The 26504-nt window shown below is 37.1% G+C and overlaps 1 protein-coding gene and 1 pseudogene across 1 annotated transcript in view; one reads left to right on the plus strand and one right to left on the minus strand.

Moving 5' to 3' along the window:
• Window positions 1-3182: 3182 nt before the first annotated feature.
• Window positions 3183-26504, minus strand: part of YME1L1 (YME1 like 1 ATPase) — a 40298-nt gene continuing 16976 nt past the window's right edge. The window contains exons 8-19 of the mRNA XM_060006064.1: window positions 25856-25938; window positions 23655-23745; window positions 22539-22691; window positions 20948-21080; window positions 20179-20241; window positions 18947-19059; window positions 17934-18089; window positions 16782-16933; window positions 15654-15780; window positions 15488-15561; window positions 14756-14842; window positions 3183-13291 (exon numbers count right to left, since the gene is read on the minus strand). Coding sequence (XP_059862047.1) covers window positions 13148-13291; window positions 14756-14842; window positions 15488-15561; window positions 15654-15780; window positions 16782-16933; window positions 17934-18089; window positions 18947-19059; window positions 20179-20241; window positions 20948-21080; window positions 22539-22691; window positions 23655-23745; window positions 25856-25938 — 1376 coding nt within the window. The 3' untranslated portion in view covers window positions 3183-13147. The remainder of the gene's footprint in view (window positions 13292-14755; window positions 14843-15487; window positions 15562-15653; window positions 15781-16781; window positions 16934-17933; window positions 18090-18946; window positions 19060-20178; window positions 20242-20947; window positions 21081-22538; window positions 22692-23654; window positions 23746-25855; window positions 25939-26504) is intronic.
• LOC132419883 (synaptophysin-like protein 1 pseudogene) lies at window positions 21445-22186 on the plus strand (annotated as a pseudogene).

Raw genomic sequence — 26504 nt, forward strand, 5'->3', positions numbered from 1 at the left:
TACAGTTACAATACAATTAAACCAAACCTGGTATTGTGGGTGAAACAGACAGAAGCAGAAGCAGGCTCACAACAACAGTTAATACAAAACCAGCTATCCCCAAACTCAGCAGGTTTCTATTACATTTGTTAATGATTTGAAGATCAAAATCATGTTAATGATTTTAAGAATTTTTATTAACCAAATTAAAAAGTAACAGATACCACCATTGCACAAGATGCACCAGCAAAATTTGAAAGTTTGGCAGCCATATTTTACAGCAAGACAAACTACAGGTATTAATTTAGGTACTTATTCTTCAGAGGCAATTTAATGCCATTCCACTGCAGCAAGCACGAGTTCCATCCCTGGTTGGGGAATGCAGCACAGCCAAAAACAAAAAGAAAGAAAGAAAGCAATTGCACCGAAAAACTCTGGAAGGAGGCAGGGTCCCTGTTGAAGTGATAGCTGGTTCCAGACAGTGTCTTCACCGGTGAAAGAGCAATGAGCAAAAACAAAAAACATTTCTTAGGTCTATCCAGCTTAGCTGGACCAAATGGTTTTGGTGTGTGTGACTGGTTTCAACTCTGACCACCCACAATTTTCTTCCTATAATAGCCCAACCAGAAAATTATCTTTTGTCCTCTATTTGTCTCTGCAGTACTCCCCAGGGTGACCTATGAGACCAGTAAAGGCTCCCTATGGTGACATCTGAGGAAGACTCTGACACTTGCTGATGCAGCCTGGAATGAGGGTCAAAGACATTACCAGGCTGTAGGGAGATGAGAACCACACACCAGGACTCCAGGTAGGTTGTCAAGATTTGGTTGATTCTAGTGTTTCTGTATAGACCAGAGATACTCAAGGAGTATATGCTAGGCCAACTCTGAACTTCTGTTATGTCCTTTGTCAAATGCTACCTGGATCCCCAAGCACTTGAAAACTAAGATTCCCAGATTTCTTTGCAAACAGATGCCCTCTAGAAAGTTGTTGCTTAGGGACTTCCCTGGTGGTCCAGGGGTTAAGATTTCACACTCCCAGTGCCAGGGGCCCAGGTTCGATCCCTGGTCAGGGAACTAGATGCCACATGCTGCAACTAAAAAAGCCCAAGTGCTGCCAGCTAAGACCTGGCACAGCCAAATAAATAAATTTTTTTTTTTTAAAGTAAAGTTGTTGCTTAGAGCTCCCATGCTTATCTAAGACTCAAATAATGCCCTGGTGGTTTCCTGCATATTTATTTAATAGATATGCTAATGGAATTAATAATGTCAGAGTAATACCTGTTTTATGATGAAAAAATCCATGATCCATGTTATGGATGCCTGAACAAATTCAGGTGGGTCCAGTGAAATTACAAGGGTCCTTCATACGTGGAAGGAGGAGGCAGAAGTGTCAGAATGATGTGAGAAAGACTCGACAGGTCATTGCTGGCTTTGAAGATGGAAGGGGCCACAAGCCAAGGAATACAGGTGGCCTCTACAAGTCAGAAAAGACAAGAAAACTAATTGTCCTCTAGACCCTCCAGAAAGGAATGCAGCCTTGATTTTAGCTCAGTGAGAATCATTTCAGACCTCTGACCTCCAGAACTATACTATAAATATGTGTGGTTTTAAGCCACAAAATTTGTGGTAATATGTTAAGTGGCCATAGAAAATTATGGAGAGAGGGAGCTAGGAAGAATGGAAGAAGTGGAGGTAGAGGGAAACAAAGAGGATTGGGTAGAGAGAGTCTAAAACTGCAGCACAGTTATAACAACATTTCTGGCCAGGCCAAAGGGGAATCCTGGAGCCAAAGTCATATGAAAAATAAATCCCGCATCTTCCAGGAATGGGCCTGTATTTTACCCCTATTGTGGGTATAATGGCTGGGAGCAGTCGTGGGAAGCATGGGCATAGGACAGACACAGACATGGATCCAGAAGGACAGCTGCTGGGGCTGTCAGTCTACTATGTGTCCCAAGTAGGTTCCCCACTTTGCCCAGGACTGGGGCATTCTTGGGACACAGGACTATCAGTGATAAAACCAAGACAGTCCTGGGAAAACTGGCATGGTTGGTTACCCTGTCCCTAGCACTGGAGACCTGATCTGAGCATTTTCATACCCAACATACCCCTCATCTCTGTGGCCCCCTTAGGATAATTTCTGCTTATCATGGCAGTTTATAGCTGGAAAAGATTTTCACCCTCTTCCTACCTTCGCTACCTAGCCAGAGTACACACCATCTGTGACTCCTGAGATTCCGTAGTCAGACTGGGGTGTTTCTAACTTTTCTTTGTAACTCTCAAACATTGAAACTCATTAGGAATGCAAGTTAAAATTTCAGCTGTTTTACTTCCATACTTCTCCCCCATAGAATCCAGACTATCCCCTGTGTCCCTGACCCCCCAGCATTGTGAGGATATAGAGCATCAGTTGGCAACGTGCCTACTTTAGCCCTTCCGAGGGTCTTTGCTTCCTATGAGAAGGCACTGAGCTTATTTTCTCTTATTCTTATTATCATTCTCTTATTGGTACTGAGCTTATTTTCTCATGACTATAGTCAGCCAGCAATGCACTTCCATCTACAAGAAAAACTGGTCGGCATCTCTACTTCATAAAGTCTTAAGCCGTTTTTCGCTTGAGTCTGTGGCAAACATAGGACCTCTTAGTTTTATAAGGAGTTGGTACCAAGAAAGGTGTTATGGCCATCCCCTTTGTGGCCAAACTTTTTTCACTGGAAACAAATTAGGTGCCTCAGTCACCAACCTGGGACCCAAGTGGGTTCTAAGAGGGGAAGGAGGTAGGGCATAAAGCTTAACATCACCCCTCAGAACCCTGCACGTGGGGGACCCAGTGTTAGGAGAATGAGGCATAGCTACATCCACTCTCACTACTAAGGTCTTCCTTCTTTCATATTTATTTTCTTATTTATATTTTCTAACTTTTCAGCAATAAACATATGTTGCTTTTGCACAGACATATAGTGATTTGTTTCTAGTTAAAATAAAATAGCTTTAAATATGTTTAAAGAAAGATAAATTTTTTCTGTTAGATTATAAAATATATAATTAGTAAATATAAAAATATAATTATTAAATACTAGCCTACAGAAGAGTAAGCATATTACTGGAAAACAGTAGGAGGTGAGAACTTATTAACATAAGAGAAACTATACAGATCAATGAGAATGATATAGATTATTAATAAATGGTTTGGGAAAAATCAATTAGTGATAAGCAGTTAACTACATATCTCAACATATACACCAAAAGAAACTCCAGGTTAGTAAAAATGTTTAGTCTTTTTAATGAAACCATTAAATATTTTAGAAGAAAATATGGATGAGTGGTATTATTTATAAGTTTTTGAAGATTTTCCAAACAAAAACAATGGAAGTGTCAAAAGAAAATATCAGTACATTTGGCCACATAAAATTTGTGACCAAAAAACTTAGTTTAGGGCATTCCCTGGCGGTCCAGTGGTTAGGACTTGGCGCTTTTGCTGCCAGGGCCGGTGCAGCCACACACACACACACACACACACACACACACACACACACACACACACACACTCAGTATAAATGCAAATACAGATAAGGCATTAACATGCATAATTAATAAAACATTCTTTCTTTGTTTACAATCAAGGAACTAAATTTTTTAAAAAGCTTTTTTGATGTGGACCATTTTTAAAGTCTTCACTGAATTTGTTACAATACTGCTTGTTTTATGTTTTGGTTATTTTGGCTGTGAGGCATGAAGGATCTTAGCTCCCCAACCAGGGATCAAACCCACACCCGCTGCATTGGAAGGCGAAGTCTTAACCATTGCACTGCACGGGAAGTCCCCTAAATTTTTTTTTTTTAATGATCAAAGGATACAATCAGTTCACAAATTAACTAAGGGTACCAGAAGCTTTCTACTCTTACTTGATATGGATAGGGGTTCAACCTTCATCATCTTGCCTCAAGACAACATTTGTTCATCAAATGCTGATAATTCTGTGGTAATTTAATCCACCGAGATCTTGATATTCTCACTACCTTACAGGACATCAAATTTACCCATTATGTGGATGACTTCATGCTGATGGTATTAGGTGCATAGGAAATAGGAGATAGTTTAAAAGTTCTGGTAAAAATTTATTTTCCCACTGTTATGATTTATGTTAACCCTCTTAAAAAAAATCAGCATTATCCATTTAAAGAAATATTTCCCCCAGAGTTAAGCACAAATCCTAAACATCACCTTGGCATCACAAGTAATTTACAAAATACAATGCTAACCATATAATCAGTTCTAACAGTGACCAACAGCAGCTTTGGTGGATAAATGAAATTTGTGATTCGGGGTACCGAGAAGCATAGTAATAGTTCACTTTTAGAAAAGGTGTATTTAAAAAAAAAAAGTGTATTTTTTATAAAACCCAACCAAGAGAGACATTCTTTTTACCATACATGTACTCCTTTAACAACTCTTTCTTCAAATTTTATATGAGAGGATTTGAGGAGATCTTATGACACTAAGAAGAAGCATGAACTTAAGAATCTTAAAATCTAACAAGGATGAAGCAGCATACAGAAAGCGGAACCAGGGTACAAGTATGCACTTGCCCTCCTATCAACTTCCCAAACAGGAAGAAAAAAAATCACATTAAGTTTTGATAAATTTTGAAGTCAGTTTTCTTTGTGCTGTAACAGTATAAAACATTATCTTTCAGCAAAATTAAAAATAAAAAATTATGAACCTTTTGGCCTAGCAGAGTTAATGCTGACAAGATGCTTCTACTTGGTGGGAGCTATGCTCCCTCCACCAGGAAACATTGTGCATCAGGCTTTGCATAGTTTTTTTTAAATTAATTAATTAATTTAGGCTGTGTTGGGTCTTCATTGCTGCATGTGGGATTTCTCTAGTTGTGGCGAGCAGGGGCTACTCTTCGTTGCGGTGCATGGGCTTCTCACTGCGGTGGCTTCTCTTGTTGCAGAGCACGGGCTCTAGGAGTGTGGGCGTCAGTACTTGTGGCACACGGGCTCAGCAGTTGTGGCTCACAGGCTCTAGAGTGCAGGCTCAGCAGTTGTGGCACACGGGCTTAGTTGCTCCGAGGCATTTGGGATCTTCCAGGACCAGGGATCGAACCTGTGTCCCCTGCACTGGCAGCAGATTCTCAACCACTGCGCTATCAGGGAAGCCCCAGGCTTTGCACAGTTTGATTCACAAATTTCTTATAATCATTCAGTCATTTGATATTTTGGTTATAGTTGATTTGGGTTTCTTTTTAGATAATGATGCTTATTTCCGAATAATATAAACACAGTCTCTCTTTGTTCTTCCTGGAAATCCTTTAGCAACCATCTTCTCCAATCCTCCATATTTTGTCTCTTCTTTCTCCGTCTTCTTGCACCTCTGTCTCTTTCATCACCTAGTTCAGAACTTCCAGGAGAGTTATACAGACATTCCTAACATCTCAAGTTTACCAACAACTGGTCTTTAACATGCCTCAGGACTGTGAATGGAGGCAACTGGTTGATCAAAGATAAAACACATCTTGTATGAAATCAATCCAGAATACTTAAGGAATTTCACATGCTGCAGAACTTAAAGTTATCTTTTTATCCAGTTAACAGATCCTCTGTGTAAAAGATACTGTTAGCCTGGCATTCAGTCCTACCTTGCACATTTTATCTTCCAAAAAAGAAGGCAGATTTTCCTCAGGAAGACATTCCATCTTCTTTATTGTTATATTCACTGCGATATTTTCAAAGACGAAAAAACCACTTACTACTCACATCCTCTATGGCATTATTTAACGTCTATGGAGAATCTGACCCATCTGTTCCAGTGCTCTGCCTGATGGGGGAATTAGGATCAATCTACTGAATGCCTATTATTCTTTCACTCACTGAAAATTTATTAGCTGTCTACCTATAAAGCACTCCATTTAGTCTTAGAGATACAAGTGTTCAAGATTTCTTCCTAGAACTCAACACCAGGTGGGAAAAGGCAGACACAGAAACAATAAATTAGAGAACAGCTTTTTCTTTCTTCTTCTTCTTTTTCTTTTGGCCGCGCCATGTGGCATGCAGGATCTTAATTCCCAGACCAGGGTTTGAACCTGTGCCCCGTGCATTGGGAGTGCAGAGTCCTAACCACTGGACCACCAGGGAAGTCCCCAAGAACAGCTTCTTATGAACATACAAATCAAATGCTATAGAGAAAAACAGTTGGACATGTAGCCTAAATGGAAAAGGGCTGTAGAGAAAGACTAAGAAGTCATCAGCATACAGATGATACAAAAATATAGAGAGAAGCTAAAAGGACCAAGGATTTATATATAACCTTAGAGTTTACCAACATAAAATGGAGAGCAAACAATAAGATCCCACAAAATAATTCCTGAATTTTAACATAAGCATAAAAATGTTATCAATAGAATAAAGGGGGAAATAAGAGCTGTAATCAACTAAAAGCAGTTTCTCTTGTCCCCATTTAAACAATAAATAGATCATTCTACTAAATCCCTAGATTAGCTATTTCAATATTAAAAATATTAAACTGATAATGATTATGGAAATATAACATGACTAAATTGCATAGGAATTTTAAGGGGAAAGAATACTGAACCATAATATAGTACAATAAAATATCATATAAGGGGGAGGAAAAAATAAAATGATATAAAAAATACCAAGACATTTATGTTGCTTCCATGATGTTTCGGATATTGCAAATAGTGCTGCTATGAACACCGGGATGCATGTGTCTTTTCGATAAATGTCCACTGACAGGTGAATGGATAAAGAAGATGTAGTATACATATACAATGGAATATTACTCAGCCATAAAAAAGAATGAAATAATGCCATTTGCAGCAACATGGATGGACCTAGAGATTATTAAGTGAAGTCAAGTCAGAGAAAGACATCATGATATCACTTATATGTGGAATCTAAAAAAAAATGATACAAATAAACTTATTTTATTTACGAAGCAGAAATAGATTCACAAACATAGAAAACAAATTTATGGTTACCAAAGGGGATAGCAGGGGTATGGTGGTGGGAGATAAATTAGGAGTTTGGGATTAACATATACATACTACTATATATAAAACAGATAAACAAGGACCTACTGTATAGCACAGGGAACTATACTCAATATCTTGTAATAACCTATAATGGAAAGGGATCTGGAAAAGAATATATATAGATATATATATGTATAACTGAATCACTTTGCTGTACACTTGAAATACAACACTGTAAATTAACTATACGTCAATAAAAATTTTAAAAAATACTAAGACATTAGAAGCTTTGTTAAAATAGTTACTCACACACATACCCCATACATGATTATGATGGAAATTACACAAATATTTCAGTTTTGAAAAATCTTATGAATAGAATTATATCACCCAGAAAAATGTTCAAACAAAAGTCTGTTAATATATGTAACCGCTATTTTTGACTCATGGGATATAATTAGAAGGCAACTTCATCTCCCACTACCCTTTTAAATATTCAGAGGTTCTTCTCCCAACCCAGGTTGAAAACCCTTACTCTCAAGTAGTAAGTCCAGAGTTGCTTTAACTCACAAAGCACTGAAAAACAATGTCCAGCCCCGCATAACTATACGGAACTATAAAAATGCCAAGTCAGAGTTAATCAGCTAGGCCATGCTACAGGCAGACCACCTGCAGTAGGGGTGGAAAGTAGGCATGGTCCCCTTCCTTCAGCTGGCTAATTAGGGTTTCCCATGCTGCCAGGTTCAAAACTGCAGGAGGCGGTAGAGTTCTTATGTGAGATGGTTTTGAGCAGTCTGGATCTGGCAATTGTTTTAGAGCTGACTCTTTCTCTCAGGGGCACTTCTGTGCCCACAGCTGTTCTCACCTGTAACTCCATTGACCTAAGTGAATGTAATTTATTCTTTCTTCTTAGTTCTTAAGGAATCCAGAGCCCCACTTTGGACTGTCCTGTTCTGAGGCCTGTTCACACCTCTAAGTGGCCCTTTTGTGTGGTATCCAACGTGGATCCACCACCATGGCTCACTTTCTCTCCTTCACGCTTGACTAACATCTGGTCCTCGATAAGCACTCAAACAGTCTTTGTCAAAGCAAATGCTGAGAGTGCAGAACAGTCTCAACACATAGCAGTTCTTCTCCTGTCCTGAGCCAAAGTAACCTACCAGTTCCTTCAGATTCCAGGTTCCCTGGGTATGAGTTACATACCTGCTCCCAGAACTGCAGATTAGATTCATATCAAGTTCCCCAAACTAGGTTTTACAACCTCTCTCCCTCTCACCCTCTCTCTTTGGCAGCTCTGTAATTTCTTTTTTCATGAAATACATTCTCAAATTCATAACAGATTAGCTATCCATTATATTCCCATATGAAGCATTGATACATAACTAAATTAAGTTTCTGTTTTAAAGGTGGGGAGGGGTGTGTGTCGGGGAATCACATTCTTGCCCAAAAGGATAGGGATTCATGTGACAGAATGGGGGCAGGGGAGAATCTGCATAGAAATAAAATCCTCAGTTCAAATGTATCAACTCTCCAAATTTTATGTCCATGACTAGGTGTTATTTTTTCAATTCAAAGATCAAGTCTACATTCCAACATATTTTATTAAAATATTACATACTTACATTAAGAAAAATGCTTATAACTAGCCAGATTGTAGTAACTCAGTATTTACTTTAAAATGAATATGAACGAAGAATATCTAAAAATAAAACATTTATCAATTTCCACAAGTAATCTATTTAATAGGTATAGGTTACTTGTAAAACTCTGGCATTGTGGTAGCTTTCAATGGACAGCTTTAAAAAGTTTACAAGCCCTCTCAAAGTCCATTCTTATTAAACTGATTTGGTTGAAATGTGACTCAGAATAAGCTGGGGAAATATACTTTTGGCATGATGAGGGGAGGAGGTTGACAAATCATCTCCATTTTTTTTTTAACATCTTTATTGGGGTATAATTGCTTTACAATGGTGTGTTTCTGCTTTATAACAAAGTGAATCAGTTATACATATACATATGTTCCCATATCTCTTCCCTCTCCATTTTTTAAAAAGCAGCTATAAATTTGGATAAACTGTTTAATAAAACAGCCATTTCAGCACTCTGGAAATTAACTGAAGATCTGCAACACACTAAGAAGTGCTTATTCATGAAACCCAGTTAGGGAAATAACCTGTGAGCCTGTGGGATTACTGTGCTGCCACATCCTGGGCCAGGTCTACGGGTGCAGTAGTTCAACCAGGGCAACAGCAGACCCAGGGAACAAGGCTTGTTGTCACTGCCAGAGGGGACTCATTTGATATGATGCATTGTAAGTTAACCTGGGAGCTCAGTGGTAAGCAAACAAGGCTCAGTGAGGTTGTAGTCCTGTTTGGGGCAAACAACAGAGTAGCTAGGGATTTCACCGGAAGTTCTAGGAGGTAAGACAGCCATCTGGGTTTGATAAGCACTCTATATACTCCAGATGTACAGGCATGCAAAGCGGAAACTGAAGCTGGTTCAGGCCACCCACATACCCATGGTTGCCAAAGCCTGCACATATGCACAAGGGAGAAGCAAAAAAGCCCAACAGAAAGCACAGACCAGAACAGACTTGAAAATGACCTGAACACTGAATGTACTTGCCAGCCCACACAGATCCACTGGCAGAGTGGAGGCCTGACTGATGGGGTTTGAACACAACCTCTGTCCAATCTTTGGCTATAACCTAAGCTATGCAATCCAGCAGCAATGCTTAGGAAGCAAGATTTATTATTTTAAAAAATGAGTAGAGACATTGGTGACTGCACACTGCTGTGGAGACAGATTTCACAAATTTACTGGTGGCAAGTTACTAAATAAAACAAGAACAACCCTCTGGGGAAAAATTCAGAATTAGTAATTGCTACATTATCTGAAATTCAACAAGATTACAAAGCAAAGAAAGAAGAAAGTGTACCCTTACTGAGGAAGAAAAGCATTCAATAGGAACTGAGTATCTCCAGATGTTAGAATGAGCAAAGACTTAAAAGCAGCTATTATGAACATGTTCAAAGAACTAATGGAATTCATGTTTAAAAAATTAATGAGAGCTATGATGAAAATGATGCAATGTATGAAGAATCTCAGTAAAGAGATACAAGGTATATGAAAGAACCAGATAGAAACTTGGAGCTGAAGAATATAATACATGAAATGAAAAATTCAGTTGAAAGAAGAAGAAAGAATCAGTGAACTTGAAGCTGAATCAACAGAAAGTATTTAATCTGAAGAGGAGAGGGAGAAAAGCAATGAAAAAAATGAACAAAGCCTCAGAAACCAGATCAACATATGTGAAAGGAGAATCCCAGAAGAAGAGAGAAAGGGCAAATAAATATATTTGAAGAAATAATTGCCAAAAACGTCTCAAATCTGATGAAAAACATTAATCTACAGATCCAAGAAGTTCAACGAATCCCAAGTAGGAAAAACTCAAAGATGTCCACATTTATAAACATCATAGTCAAACTGTTAAAAGACAAGGCTAAGAAAAAATTCTTGAAAGCAGCAAGTGAAAAACAACCTATCGGAAAAGGAGACCAAAATTACCATTAACAGCTGTCTTTTCACCAAAAATAATGGAAGTCAGAGGCTGTGGGACGACACATTCAAAGTGATTAAAGAATAAACTGTTGGACTTCCCTGGTGGTGCAGTGGTTGAGAGTCTGCCTGCCGATGCAGGGGACACAGGTTCGTGCCCCGGTCCGGGAAGATCCCACATGCTGCGGAGTGGCTAGGCCTGTGAGCCATGGCTACTGAGCCTGCGCGTCCGGAGCCTGTGCTCCGCAACAGGAGAGGCCACAACAGTGAGAGGCCCATGTACCGCGAAAAAAAAAGAAAAGAATAAACTGTTAATCATGTATTCTATATCCAGCAAAAATATTCTTAAAAAACAAAGGCAAAATAAAGACATCCCCAGATAAAGACAGAGGATTTAAGATTATATAAACCAGTAGTTAATCATTGTATTAAGTTGTTGTAACACGTACAGATGTAACATGACAACAATAGCACAAAGGAAAGAAAAGGAGATATACTGGAACAAATTTACTACATTTTGACAGAATTAAACTTGTATTATTTTGAAGGAGCCTGTGATTAAGAGTGATAAATGCATACTGTCATCCCTAGAGCAACTGCTAAGACATAACTCACAATAGGAGGAACAGGGAATTTCCTGTTAGTCCAGTGGTTAGGACTCCGTTCTCTCACTGCCAAGGGCCCGGGTTCAATTCCTGTTGGGGAACTAAGATCCCACAAGCCATGCTGTGCAGCCAAAAAAAAAGAAGAGGAACACAGGGATCTCTTTAGATATGAGAAAAACAGAAAACAAATGCAAATGGCAGATGTAAAAGCAACTACATAAATACATAAACTACATAAATATTAAATATGAATGAACTAAACATCCTACTCAAACAACAGAGAGTTTCAGACTGGATTAAAAAAAAAAACAAGATCCATATGATCAAGGACTTGTCTTTAGAATATATGATCTCTTACAACACAGAAGACAACAACCCAAAGAGGGAAGGGAGGATTTCAACAGACATTTCTCCAAAGACGATATACAAATGACCAAAAGCCTAGCAGAGGATGTTCAAAATCACTAGTCCTAGGGAAATGTAAAATTAAATCCACAATGAGATTCTACTTCATACCCACTAGATTGGCTCTGTCAAAAAGACAAGACTATAAGAAACACTGTACAACATATGGAGAAACGGGAACCTTCATACACTGGTAGTTGGAACATAAAATTATATAGTTACTTTCAAAACAGTTCATCAGGTTCTTAAAAAGTTAAACAGAAACTCGCCACATCACACAGCAATTTCTAGAAGTCTACCAAGACAAATGAAAACGTGTGTCCACGCAAAGACATGTATACTCATATATATATAAACACAGAGAGAAGCGGAGGGAAGGAGGGAGGGAGGGAAGAGAGGAGAAAGGGAGAAAGGAAGCAGGGGCAATAAAGAATGGGCAAATGAAAATAACTGGTATATCTGAATCAAGGGTATATGGGAATTCCTTGTATTATTCTGGTAATGTTTCTCTAAGTTTGAAAGTACATCAAAATTTTAAATTACCCAAATAAAAGGGCAAGAATATCATGTAGCAAGCTCCCTCTACCAACCTCAACGAAGACCATATACAGCTTAAAAGTTACTAGAAAACTGTAGGTAATTTTAATAAAATCACTTCAAGAATATAATATGGTTGTAAAACCAATATAATGTGCTCTAAAATAATTTTTCTACTGAGTTAAATAAAGTCATCTGTAAATTCTGTAACACATTCATATTCACAAAATCTGACTGAAAAATAAACACAACTTTCCATTTCTAACACAGCATAATTCAAAAGTTCACTCTGAACGGGACTGGGTTTTTGGTTTTATTTTGGTTTTAATGCAAAGCATAATTACATAGTTATTCATAATTTGAGGTGTGTTACTTGTTTATTTAACAAAATACTGCTGCTCTGAAATAAACTTCATTTTCAGAGTGAGAGTAATGTTAAAAAAAAAAAAGACCATGAAAATGCAAGCTGCATTTTAAAAAGCTTATAATAATCATTTAAATTCCAATTGTATCTGTAGGTTCACATTTCTCTACTCTTAGATTTTTAAAAAAACACTTTATATATGGTCAATCTAGATCATAATTAAGTGCATCTTAATGAAGTTTCCACTGATGTATGTAGAAATATGATTTACCAATAGCCAAATAGCATCATTTCTTTATCAAAGATAAGTGGTACTATCTAGAAATAAAGACAATCCTTCAAGAATTTTATTTTCCTAAGTAAAAATACTTCCCAAGAGCTAAAGGCACAATTTCTATTCACATCTAGCACTGTAACCAACCATAAAATCATTACTTATTTTCAACTTAATAACTGATTGACATTTCTCAAACAAGCTGTTTTCAATCCTGATAGTTCTTTATTTTCTTTAATAAATTGCTATTTGCAGTAGGTGTCCATCATGAGAATAATCAAAATTAGATAAATGTGACAAAAGACTGACAAAGTGTTTCACACCCTTGAGTGATACCAAGAATGGGAGAAAAGTGTTGCAAAATACGACTACTGCAGTGCTACTTATGGTCTTGCAATAAAACCAACAATGCATCAAGAGCTATCATCTCACATCCAATTTCTTCCCCTCAAGAACAATCTGAATCTCTTTGGCATCCAAAGTCTCATAGGTCAATAAAGCTTCTGCTAGATTCTTGTGCTCTTTTGCATGAGTCTTCAAGATATGTTTTGCTCGCTCATACGAATCCTGAAATACAAAGCAGATATGTAAGAGGCAGAAACCTTAGGAGAAGCAAAAACCCTAAATGAGATAAAAAGCCTTTATGTACCCTAAAAAACTATAAAATCTATTGACTTCTATTTATGAAAGATAAAAGCATTTAAAAGCTTGGTTCCCTAAAGATAACTCTTTCATACTTTCAAATGTTATATTTTTAACCTCAAAATCTATCATAGAGATAACTGAGGACTACTTAAACAAAAAGCTACTTAAGAAATAAAAGTATACATTGTACTTATCTGCTTTCTAAATAAGGTCTGTGAACACAGATATCTATTTCTCTTTTCAAAATACGTGCTAAAAGGAAAGGGAGTTTGCTCCTTTTGCCTCTTGAGATTTCACCAATTTACTCAATCTAGAATGGCCAGAAAAGATATAATTTCCATTCTTTTACTTGGTAAAACACTTACCTCTCAATATTGTAATACAGTATCATTAAAGGTGATCCCTGACTTCCATACATTTTTTTTTTTTTTGCAACCCACCTTGACTTAAATCCTTCAACTCTCTTTCCAAAGGTGAGTCTGAATTAAGTTTATCAGCTTATGAATAACGGCAGTAATAACAGTTCATTTTTGGCAGTGTCATATTTGCCTGTACAATGTTTATGCCAATATTTTACTAGTGAATTATATTTTTGTCCTTATAAAATTGGGTGGAAAATGTAAAAATGAATTTACCAACACCAAGAAACACAGGTCATATAAGCACAATACAATTACTAGACATTTTGAACATAACCATGTCCAAGTAAAATAATCAAATTAAAGAAAATACATAAAATATTAGAAATATATCAGCTAAAGTAGAACTGAATATTTAAATCACAATGTAAATTGTTCTGGGCTTCCCTAGTGGCACAGTGGTTAAGAATCCGCCAGCCAATGCAGGGGACGTGGGTTCAATCCCTGGTCCAGGAAGGTCCCACATGCCACGGAGCAACTAAGCCCACGCGCCACAACCATTGAAGTCCCGCACCACAGCCACTGAAGCCCGCGCCCTAGAGCCTGTGCTCAGCAACAAGAGAAGCCACCGCAATGAAGAGCAGCCCCTGCTCGCTGCAACTAGAGAAAGCCCAAGTGCAGCAACAAAGACCCAATGCAGCCAAAAATAAAATAAATAAATTTATTAAAAAAAAATATACATACATATATACATATACATATACATACATATACATACATATATATATATGTATATATATATATATATATATATATATATATATAGTTCTTAACCTATGGCCAGAATAAAATAAAGATCCAGTCTATGATCAGGGGTTCCAGTCTATGACATATTTAATCACGGCAGCAACGGTGCACCTATTAACTTTATAAAACAGAGGAACTTTAGGTTTTTTGCAAGCACCCAAATATTTAGGCACATTTTGACTAAATAGATAAATAAACATTAAAAAAAAAAGATCATTACCCTCAGAAGGATTCTGATTTCCTGTTCAATAGCAGATTGAGTTTCTGGACTCAGTTTCCCTGTATCACTGTAGGTCATAACTCCAAGCTAAAATCAATGAAAAGAAAGAAATCCAACAGAAAAACCTCCAACACTAATGTATGTAACAGAGGAAGTACTATCCTATACATAAGAAAATAAATATCATGGGGGCAAGGAAAAAATACAATATAAAAATGCCCTTGAGGGCAAAAAAACTTCATTATTCTTCTGCAAGTATAATACTAAAAAGTGTGAGCAAGAGAGAAAATGTTAAATCCTAAGTATTGTTCTGAGTACCATCTTAGAAAACCTTAGCAGCTATTCTGTCCAGAAATCCACACTTCACAGAGTACTGGAAATGCTTTATGGAGCCACAGTGATAATGTAGGAACGTGAAGTATGTGGAAAGGGCAAAGTAAGCAAGCTCAACAAGTAGGTCTTCGATGACATATGAATAAAAAAAGCTAAAGAATTTATATTATCATTTGGTTAATTCATGAAGTAATAACTCTTACTGTTTGAGCAGCTAGAATGGAAAGAGTATGTTACATTTCTCAGAAAATGACATTTAGTTTAGAGTAAGCTTTGTTAAATCCATCTGGAATGAGATAGGGGAAAATCTATCAACTTATAATGAGAGCCCTATCTCACAAAGAGACACTTGGCACATCAACATTTGATACATGAGGAAGGATTAAAATTAGCCATTACCTTTTCACTCATTCCAAATTTGGTGACCATCTGCTTTGCTATTTTGGTTGCATTATCAAAATCACTGGAAGCACCTAAAATTTTAAAATATACATAATACTCAAGTTAAAAAAAATCTTTAAACCAACAAACACAATTTGAACCAAAGCTATTCTTTACAGCCAACCTGTTGTAATATGATCAGCTCCAAATATAAGTTCCTCTGCCACTCTTCCTCCCATACTGACATCCATCTGAGCAAGAAGCTGAGCTCTAGTTTCGTTCCATCGATCATTCTCAGGCAACAGGGACACCTAGACAATTGAAAAACAAAGAAAAAATTCAGACACAGTTTTGAAACACTTACATTAATTAACCTGAATTATCATTTGTCTCCCATGACCTTACTTAATACCATGATGCTGAAAGCTCAGCGGCATTTAATAGAGATGGTCATGGTGATTGATGACCAAACCAGCTATGTACAAAATGAGGAAAGCAAAAGTGCAGTTTATAAATAATAAGTAGTTGATGATGCAATACAACTGTTTGTCCCTCGTTGCACAAAAATGTTTAAAACGTCTATAGGGACGTCCCTGGTGGTGCAGTGGTTAAGAATTTGCCTGCCAATGCAGGGGACATGGTTCGAGCCCGGGTCTGGGAAGATCCCACATGCCGCAGAGCAACTCAGCCTGTGCGCCACAACTACTGGGCCCGCGCTCTAGAGCCTGCAAGCCACAATCACTGAGCCCATGTACCACAACTACTGAAGCCCGCGCGCCTAGAGCCTGTGCTCTGCAACAAGAGAAGCCACTGCAATGAGAAGCCCACACACTGCAATGAAGAGCAGCCCCCTCTCGCTTCAACGAGAGAAAGCCTGCATGCAGCAAAGAAGACCCATCGCAGCCAAAAATAAAATTAAATAAATAAATAAAAAGTCTATAATTAGATATGAAAATGAAACTTCTACTCAATGAGAAAAAACTTAGAAAAACTATTGAACCAGTCACTATGATACATAATTTCTTTTGAGGGGAAAAGAACAACTACATATTTAAGAATTATATTTTGCTGTCATTCCTGAATTACATTTCATAATGTAAATATATTATCTGAAATATTAAGGATATCCTTTATTAGCAGATAAATTTCACAAGTATGTCTGATTTCAAGACAGTTGAAGAAGTTAAAGAAGAAAGTATCAACACACCTAGGAAGTAGCTGAATTTTCTTTTGAAATGTTTTCATCAGCAATTTCCTATATAAGCTCCTGGGGAGCACTATCTGAAAGAAAAGAAAAACTAAAGATACTCACATGTCCAAGTGTTGGCCCTCGTGGCATGATTGTAGCTTTGTTGATAGGCATAGCATCTTTAGTGTAGTATGCAATAATAGCATGACCAGATTCATGATACGCTGTGATCGTTTTGTTTTTGTTATCAATTTCCACACTTCTACGCTCAGGCCCTAAGAATAAAAATTTACTTAAGTAAAATACTCCATTAGGAAGGTATATTTAAATGAATGAAGCTCCTTTGCCTCGAAGTCATTCTTAGAGTAATATGATTTAATGTCATTAATAAATATTTTAAAAGTGTGAAAGTTTAAAAAATGAGTTGACTCCACTCTACAACACATGTAAACCATAATTTGTCAACTGAAAACCAAACTGTAAAAACTATCATCTTAATCCTTATATCAAAAGGAAAAGCTTAATTCTATTTCTAGAAAATAAACTTCTAATTTAACAGGAATATCATAACTAACCTGTTTTGAAGGCAATTCAAGATTTAAAATAAAAATTAAATACTGAAAAACAGTAAAATTAACTATTCTTTTATCAGCAATATCGGACAAGAGGAAAGACATGGGCACTCATGCCCCGCAAAGAGTGTAATATAAGTTATAATATATTTGTTCTGTAAGAGGCCAAACTGTGTTGCTCTGTTAGAGTATGTATTTGCATGTTTCTATACCTTTATTTTTTATAAACTTTCTCTCAAAATTAAGAGTTTTTTTCTCGGACTTCCCTGGTGGCACAGTAGTTACGAATCCACCTGCCAATGCAGGGGACATGGGTTCGTGCTCTGGTCCAGCAAGACTCCACATGCCGCGGAGCAACTAAGCCCGTGTGCCACAGCTACCGAGCCTGAGTTCTAGAGCCCGTGAGCCACAACTACTGAAGCCCACACTCCTAGAGCCCATGTTCCACAAGAAGAGAAGCCACCGCAATGAGAAGCCTGTGCACCGCAATGAAGAGTAGCCCCCGCTCGCCGCAACTAGAGAAAGCCCGCGCGCAGCAACAAAGACCCAATGCAGCCAATAAATAAATAAATAAATAAATAAAGAGTGAAGTACCACCAAACCAAAAATTACCAAGTGGCAATTAAAAAAAAAAGAATTTTTCCTCTAACATAATGAACAGTATAAGATAGGGAAAAAAAAAGAAGAAAAAAAGAAAACCTACCCATTAGGATTTTATCTTTGGAAAACTCTAGTTCCTTCATCGTAACCATTTCTTTTCCATCAACAGCTGCCTTTAAAGCAGCTTGGTTCACAAGATTCTCCAACTCTGCTCCAGAAAAGCCAACAGTACCTCGAGCTATGATTTCTGGATCAACAGCTATATGCAGACAGGACACAATATTAAAATTTCAGAAGAGCTAATAAAAAGCTCTTCATAAAGAACTCACATTGCAAAAGAAAGAAGATAGCCATCATGAACTGTAATTTTACAAAAGCTTACTTCACTAAATTCTAAGGGGAAAAAGCCAAAACTGCTATTAAACACACCATTAAAATTGTCATTGGGACAAATGACAAAAGTTCTTACATTTAAATAACTTTGTGATAAACAAAGAAAGGTAGAGTTGCCAGATAACGACTTACAAACCTTTAATTATGGCCTAACCACAAACTGAAAAAGCACATTCATAGACAACGTTTTGTTTTCAGAATTTCATCTTGGAATAACTTTGGACATAATAGCCCCCCTTATTATCGGAAACATATTTGGTTTTATGAATTGATTCAGATATCTTTGAAAATACTGCAGCTTTAATAGCTGCTTTTATTACTCAGGTGGTTCTATAATATTTCCATGTGTTTTGTTTTATAGTTTGCTTCCCCTCTTTTGGCCCCGAAGTGACTATATCATAAGGTACTATGCTCATAATATACAGGTGCTTTTTATATTATTTTATATTTTACATTCATCTAAAGAAACATTTATACATAGATTCATCAAGTATTACCTAAGTACTCAAAGAAAACTTTGTTTAGAATCGGGATTCAAAATGACAGAATCTCTGGATACACATTAATTGAGAAATGGACTTTATGGACAAACAAGAGGAGAGAAAAATAGACATTTAAAGGGATTTGTCTTTTAAGACATCCTGAGTAAGGACCACAAACAGGGTGGATTGATATATTACCATTTTATGGAGATAATGTCTGTATCATCGAATTAAGACTTACACTGATCAAACTTTATTTTATTGAGATACCACTTCAAGATTTCTGTTCGACCTTTTACATCTGGCCTGGGAACTGTAACCTGCATGTCAAAACGACCAGGACGTATTAAGGCGCTAAAGGGAGAATACAAAAAGAAAATATAAATTAATAAGCTGACTGTGCTGAAGGTCAAGTTAAACAGGACTGACATCCTAAAGAGAAGATGGAAAGACAATGGCAACGAATATTTATTTTGAACATAAATATTCAGATTAGTTCCTTATAAAACGTGGCTCAAATAACAGTTTCAATAACCGGAAGGCAGAACAAAGGTTCATATAGATAAATGTGTACATCTAGATAGCATACAACCCGTCAGAGACAAAGACATGCAAGTCAGCCAGTCAAGGAACAAATAATTCTACAGCAATCTATTATGAGCGCTACACATCCAACTTACTGCTATTAAGTACAAAATGTTAAACTAGAGTCTTAGGCAAGAACTAACTATTAGATCAAATGAAAGTATGAATAACTTCTATATAATAAAACCAATAAAAATTTTAAACTATAGTAAATTTTATTCTAAAAATCCTCTCCACCCCCCACCCAAAAGCTTTGTGATGTTTAAGTTGTGAGAAGACTCTTTTAGCAGCTTTACTGAGATACAATTTTCATATCATAGAATTTGAAGTCGAAAATCCAGTGTAGTTTTCTTTCTAACATCATTATTGGAGTATAAATTTGCTTTACAATGGTGTGTTAGTTTCTGCTGTGTAACAAATTGAATCAGCTATACATATATCCCCATATCCCTCCCTCTTGCGCCTCCCTCCCACCCTCCCTATCCCACCCCTCTAGGTGGTCACAAAGCACCAAGCTGATCTCCCTGTGCTGTGCCGCTGCTGACCACTAGCTATCTATTTTACGTTTGGTAGTGTAACCCAGTGGTTTTTAATATATTCAGAGTTGCCCAACCATCACCACAATCTAATTTTAGAGAATTTTTACGCCCTCCCCCTCTCCTCCAGCTGAAAGAAACCCCAAATCTACTGGCAGTTATTCCCCATTTTCCCTAACCTCTGGCAACCACTAAATTACTTTCTGTTGCTATGGATCTGCTTATTCTAGACATTTCATATAAAAGCAATCATATAATATGTGATGTTTTGTGATGGGTTTCCTTCACTTAGCACAATGTTTTTAAAGTTCATCACTATTCTAGAATATATCACAAAAATTTTAATACTTACTTATCTAATGCCTCTGGGAAGTTCGTGGCTCCTATGATGATAACTCCTTCGTTGGGTTTAAAACTATTAAAAAAAAAAAGGACCTTTTCATTGAAAATTAAAACAGCACACATGTAGAAATGTTCTATGCAAAACTGTTTATCATTAATCTTACTGACAGCAAAGAAAAGGGATTGATCTTTTTAAAGCCCAAAATGATAAGGCATCTCTAATTGTTTTTTAAAATGCCAGTGCACTTCAATAAAAGTGTTAATAATAAATCACCAAATCATCTGTGGTTACATACCTTCATAATAATTTTTCTAGTTAGGAAGAGATGACCTGACACAAAAAGCTTGAGTCCCTGACTAATTTTTGAAAAATTATTTTCAACTTTACCAATTCAAATTATTTGCTCCTAGACTTCCAGAATGTCTTATATGACTTTAAGAAACATTTTTTTGATCTACAGCAACACTCAAAGCTAGTTACAAACAGTGCAGGGATAAGGGTATTCTCTCTTTACATCTCCAAAGAGACTACTACTTTCAGCTGGAATCACTGCTTTCCTGTCGTGCTACAGTAAATGAAAAATCTATTTCTTAATTTAAGAAAAGTTGATATAACAATTATCAATGATCCCATTAGTAAAAACAATACAATAGTCAAAATAGCTTGTCTTTACTTCTTGCACGAGGGACTACTCTGTTGCCTATAAACAAAATTGTTCCTATCTCTGGTATGCTACCAAATATATCACCAAATTCTAAAGACAGGAAGATTCAATTACCCATCCATTTCAGCAAGAAGTTGATTTATGGTCTGCCGTGAATATGGATGCATTGGAGATTCAATTCGCTTCCCACCAACAGAATCTAATTCATCAATAAATATAACACACGGGGCATTTGCTTTTGCTTCCCCTAAGAAGACAGAAAAGATTCAAATAAGTTTAATAAAATCAACACTAATAAAATAAAATTGCATAAATATTTAACAACTTGTAAGACAGTTAAAAAGCCAAAAAAAGACATTCAGTAGGGAGAAAATACATAAAAGGAGGTCCTTCTTAAACTGATTTAAGAACAGTAGCCTCAGAAGAAAAAAAAAATTATACCATTGAGTATTCATTCTTCCTAGTTGTACAAACCATATACAATCAGATTTGAGGCAAATACTTTTTAAATACATACTAAAGAATTGATAGGCCCGCCCCGCTTGCCCTTTCTCACGGCCGGGCAGCTCTGTCTCTTCGGTCCCCCTCCTCCTCCGCCCCACCGTCCTGACTCTCTTTCCCTCCTTCCCTCAGAGGATGTCCTCCTTCCAGCTCAACCTCAACCCGCTCAAGAAGCTGCTCGGCTTCATCAAGGTCCTCAAGTGGATTGCTTCTATCTTTGCTTTTGCCACCTGTGGAGGTTTTAAGGGCAAAACAGAAATTCAAGTGGCTTGTCATCCTAAAGTTTCTGACAATAAAACGATCACAGCTACTTTAGGTTATCAATTCAGGTTGAATGAAGCATCATTTCAGGCACATCAAGGTGTAAATATGTGTGATGTAGATTGGAAAAATCATGTCCTTATTGGAGATTACTCTTCTTCTGCACAATTCTATGTTACTTTTGCAGTCTTTGTCTTCCTGTACTGCATCGCTGCTCTATGTTGGTTACACGAACGTGTATCGTGATAGTCGAAAACTTCCCATGGTTGACTTTGTTGTTACTCTTGTTGCCACTTTTTTGTGGTTGGTGAGCACTTCAGCCTGGGCTAAAGCTCTTACAGATATTAAAACAGTTACTGGTCACAATATTGTCCAGGAACTTCTGCCTTGTAATCAACAAGAAGTGATATGTCATTTTGGCTCTGTGACTACTCTGGGATCCCTAAATGTATCTGTGATCTTTGGTTTCTGAATATGATACTTTGGGGAGGAAATGCATGGTTTGTGTACAAGGAGACCAGCTTACACAGTCCCTCAAATACTTCTACTTCCCATAGCTAAGGAGGTATTCCTCCTCCAACTGGAATATAATTTATAATTGAAGGGAGAAGTACACTGTTTGAAACAGATGTCTATACTATGACTTGTTGCCAACATCTTGAGAAGCATTTTTTGTTTCTAATAAAAGTAACAGCTTTTTCAATAAATTGGTGAGGCCCCCAGCCTCACCCAGCAATCGAGCACTTCCACTAGCTCTTCCGACTAATTGGGGGAAAAAAGTACAGTTCTATTTTAGCTCACACACTAAGTTATCCGAAACCGGAACCCTACAATTTCAGCCAACTATATCAATCAGAAACAGGTAGCAAAGAAAGGGTAAGAAATCCTCTTCCTCTAAAGTTAAGAGAAATTAGTACTGTATGAAAGATACGTTAAAACCTACTAAAAAGATTTCTTATACGGCTGGCTCCCACACCCACAAACATCTCATCAAATTCTGATCCAGAAGCATAATAAAAAGGAACATCAGCTTCTCCAGCCACAGCTCGGGCAAGAAGTGTCTTTCCTGTCCCTGGCGGTCCAACTAAAAGAATTCCTAAAAGAAAAAATAAACAAGAATGGTTCAAATTAAAAATCAGAAACAAAGCCTGGCATGAACTTATAACAAATAATTATTAATTTATACAGCTTTGCAGTTGAAGGCACATCAATGACCAATATTTTGAAACATAGCCAAAACGTATTTGTCTCTACTAATGATTCACTTCAGGATCTGCTCCTTAACTAATTCTCCTGTATCATTTAAATACTGTTTACATATTGGGACAAATGCTGAAATTTGAATATGACTTTGAATTAGATTAATAGTTTTGGATCTATGTTAAATTTCCTGATTTTAATAACTGTACTGAAATGGTGTAAAGAGAATATCCGTAATTCTTAGGAAATACACAATGAGGTATTTAGGGGCAAAGGAGCATGACATCTATAATTCACTTGCAAATGGTTTAAAAATTACACGTTATGTAAAGAAAGGAATGAGCAAATGGAACAAAATGTTAAAAAAATTTTGAGTCTCATGAGTTAAAAGTATGGAGGGAGTTTTTTTTGTTTTTTTGTTTTTTTTTGCGGTATGCGGGCCTCTCATTGCCGTGGCCTCTCCTGCCGCGGCCTCTCCTGCCACGGAGCACAGGCTCCAGACACGCAGGCTCAGCGGCCATGGCTCATGGGCCCAGCCGGAGCGGCATGTGGGATCCTCCCGGACCGGGGCATGAACCCATGTCCCCTGCATCGGCAGGCGGACACTCAACCACTGCGCCACCAGGGAAGCCCTGGAGGGAGTTCTTTGTACTATTTATTGTTGCAATTTACTTAAAGTTTGAAATTATAACAAAATTTTAAATTACCAAAAAAAAAGATTACAGAACAGTATGTTCAGAATGAGCACTTATTTGTAAAATAGCAATTAAGAATTAAACTTTGATCAACTTTGATAAAAGTTAAATTAGTGACATATTACAGTATTTTGTCAAGTTATGTGAAAGGGAAGATATCTTACCTTTTGGAAGTTTACCTCCAAGAACAGTAAATTTTTGTGGATTTTTCAAGAATTCAACAACTTCTTGTAATTCTTGTTTAGCTTCCTCCACCTAAAGTGATACAATTTACCAAGTAATTATTATATTACCAAGATACCCTCTTTGAATATCATAAATTTAACTGCAGATTAAATTAACTTGGCTTTTTGTTTCAGTGAAAGTATACAAAAAGGCCCCTTTAGAAATACTCAGAGTTTTCTCCCGACCCTCAATGCCAGTTATATGAAGTCTCCTTATATATCCCAACAAAAACCCTTTTTAACTGCTTCCTTTGGTTAAAAAGAACTGTTATATTCAAAATTCTCGCTAAATGTGTCAGTGGCATTTAATATAAAGAGTCACCTAGTAAGTTTCAAATCCAAAACTGTTTTGGACCTGGTTATAAGCTTCAATGGCAAATTATGTGGACTTACTATATATTAATGATAAGGGAGTCTGTGTTTAAGTTATAACATTAATTTGTGATTAGTTATGAGATCATTTTCATTACAAGGAACTACTACTAGATTATAAACGATTTAGTTCCTGACAAATGCCAAAGGACAGTGACAAAAATTAAGCTATAGTGTACTAATATTGTTTTATAAATGGCTGTGGTAAAAAAAATTTAAGAGATTTAATCTCCAAAATATAAAATATTGCAGAATTGAGATCCCTAGCAAAAATAAAGCCCAATCTGGCCAACAAAAATGGCAATCAGAAAACGAGTTCAACTTTAAAACTCTGATGTAAGATTAAGATGCCTATCAGAAATGGTGAGCCATTTTCCTAGTCAGCATATAACCAGAAGTCACAAATGCAAATTCCTAGTGGCAAAACGGTATCAATCAATGAGTGCAGAAGGCCAGATGTAAAACAATAGTGGTGGCAATGTGCTGAACTGGAAAGCAACAGTCCCTTTAAAGACAACCACAACATGGCTCTGCCAGAGAATACAGGCCTAGCACTCCAGGCTTCAGTGTTCAAAAAACAAATGAACAAACAATACAGAACTCTTTTTGTGGGTGAAACTTCAATTTAAAAATGTTGGCTACCAATGTAAATTTAAAATGCCTCTGCATGTGTACTTTCACATATTTATTTATTTTAAATTACACTGCCGTAATAACATATTTGCAGCCAACCTGCAACCTCACATTACACAACTTTAAATAACTCTCAGTGAGAAAGCTCAAGTACATTGGGCAGTGTTAAAAAGAAAGTACCTGGGAAGGGGTGAATGTAAAACACATCTTTGGGCCAAAGTCCCACAACACTTAGCACCACACACACCCCCCCTCAGATGCCAATCCCAAATCTAGGTTGTCTCTGTGCTTCTACCAATTGGCTATAAATTGGAGGTTCCCACAACCCCTCCTTGTGTTTGATTAATTTGCTAGAGCAGCTCAGAGAACTCAGGAAACCAGTTTAGGTGCTAGACTACTGGTTTATTATAAAAGGATATAACTCAGAACAGCCAGAAGGAAGAGACAGGTAGGGCAAGGGACATAGGAAGAGGCACAGGCCCCTCCACGTCCTCTCTGAAAACGCTACTGTCCTCACACCTCCATGTGTTCACCAACTGAAAGCTCCCTGAACCCAGATCTGTTGGGATTTTTATGGGAGTTTCCTCACATAGACATGATCAATTATTAACTCCCTTTCCAGGCCCTCTCCCCTCTCTGGAGAACAGAGTGGAGGTGAAAGTTCTAAGACCCTAATCATGGCTGGGTTCTTCTGGTGACTGGCCCCCATCCAGAGCCACCTCATTTGAACAAAAGACACTGCAGGAATTCCCTGGTGGTCCAGTGGTTAGGACTCCAAGTTTTCACTGCCGTGGGCCCGGGTTCAATCCCTGGTTGGGAAAATAAGATCCAGCAAGCTGCGTGCAGTGTGGCCAAGGCGGAAAAAAAAAAAAGAACAAAGGACACTGCTATCACCCAGGAAATTCTAAGGGACTCAGAAGCCCTGTGTCAGGAACCGGGGTCAAAGACCAAACAGTAAAACAAAAGATGCTCCTGGTGCTCTTAGCACTTTGGAAATGACAAGGGTTTTAGGACGTCTGTGCCAGGAACATGGGGCAGAGACCAATAATATATATTTTCTATTATTTCAACCTTTAGAATAATAAAATACAATTAAGATAATGTTTGAGGAGATCAAGGTAAACTTTTTAACTTACTCCTTTAACATGTTCAAAGGTAACATTTTTCATCTGCACAGGATCTACGGCAGAATCAAGCCCTGTTGTTGTCCGGAAGCGGACTAAAGGGACATAAACAAATGTTTACATATTTGATAGATTCATAAAATTCTAACTACCTTATTTTTCAGATGCAAGAAAGCCCAGAAAAATTAAATATCTAAGTTCACATATATTTAATCAGTGTGAGGCGTAGATATTAGGTCTTCTGGATTTTGAGATGGTATTCAAGGAATAAATGATTCATAATAAAATGACACCTTTGCCTTTCCAATTAAAACTAAAAATTTTCCTCTTCTTATATCGAATAATAAAAATTTAAACCAATGGTTCTCAAACTCCATTGTACATAATTAAGAAACACAAAGGAATAATCATCAGAGCTCATCCCACCCCTCCACCACCCTGCTGATATCACCTATCATCCCTGTATTGGTTTTTTTTTTGAAAAAAAGGAGACAAGAGAAGGCAGATCTAGATATAAAAAGGCTATTCCTAGATGTTAAAACCTCATTTCAGGTTTGATGTCACTAACAAATTTTAAAATAACTGGGGCTACATGCAAGTTCTGGGAATGATTCCTTATACAGGTCAATCAATGTTCTTAATTGTAAATCAGTTTTTTTCT

The sequence above is a fragment of the Delphinus delphis genome, chromosome 2 (assembly GCF_949987515.2).
Source record: "Delphinus delphis chromosome 2, mDelDel1.2, whole genome shotgun sequence".
NCBI lineage: Eukaryota > Metazoa > Chordata > Mammalia > Artiodactyla > Delphinidae > Delphinus > Delphinus delphis.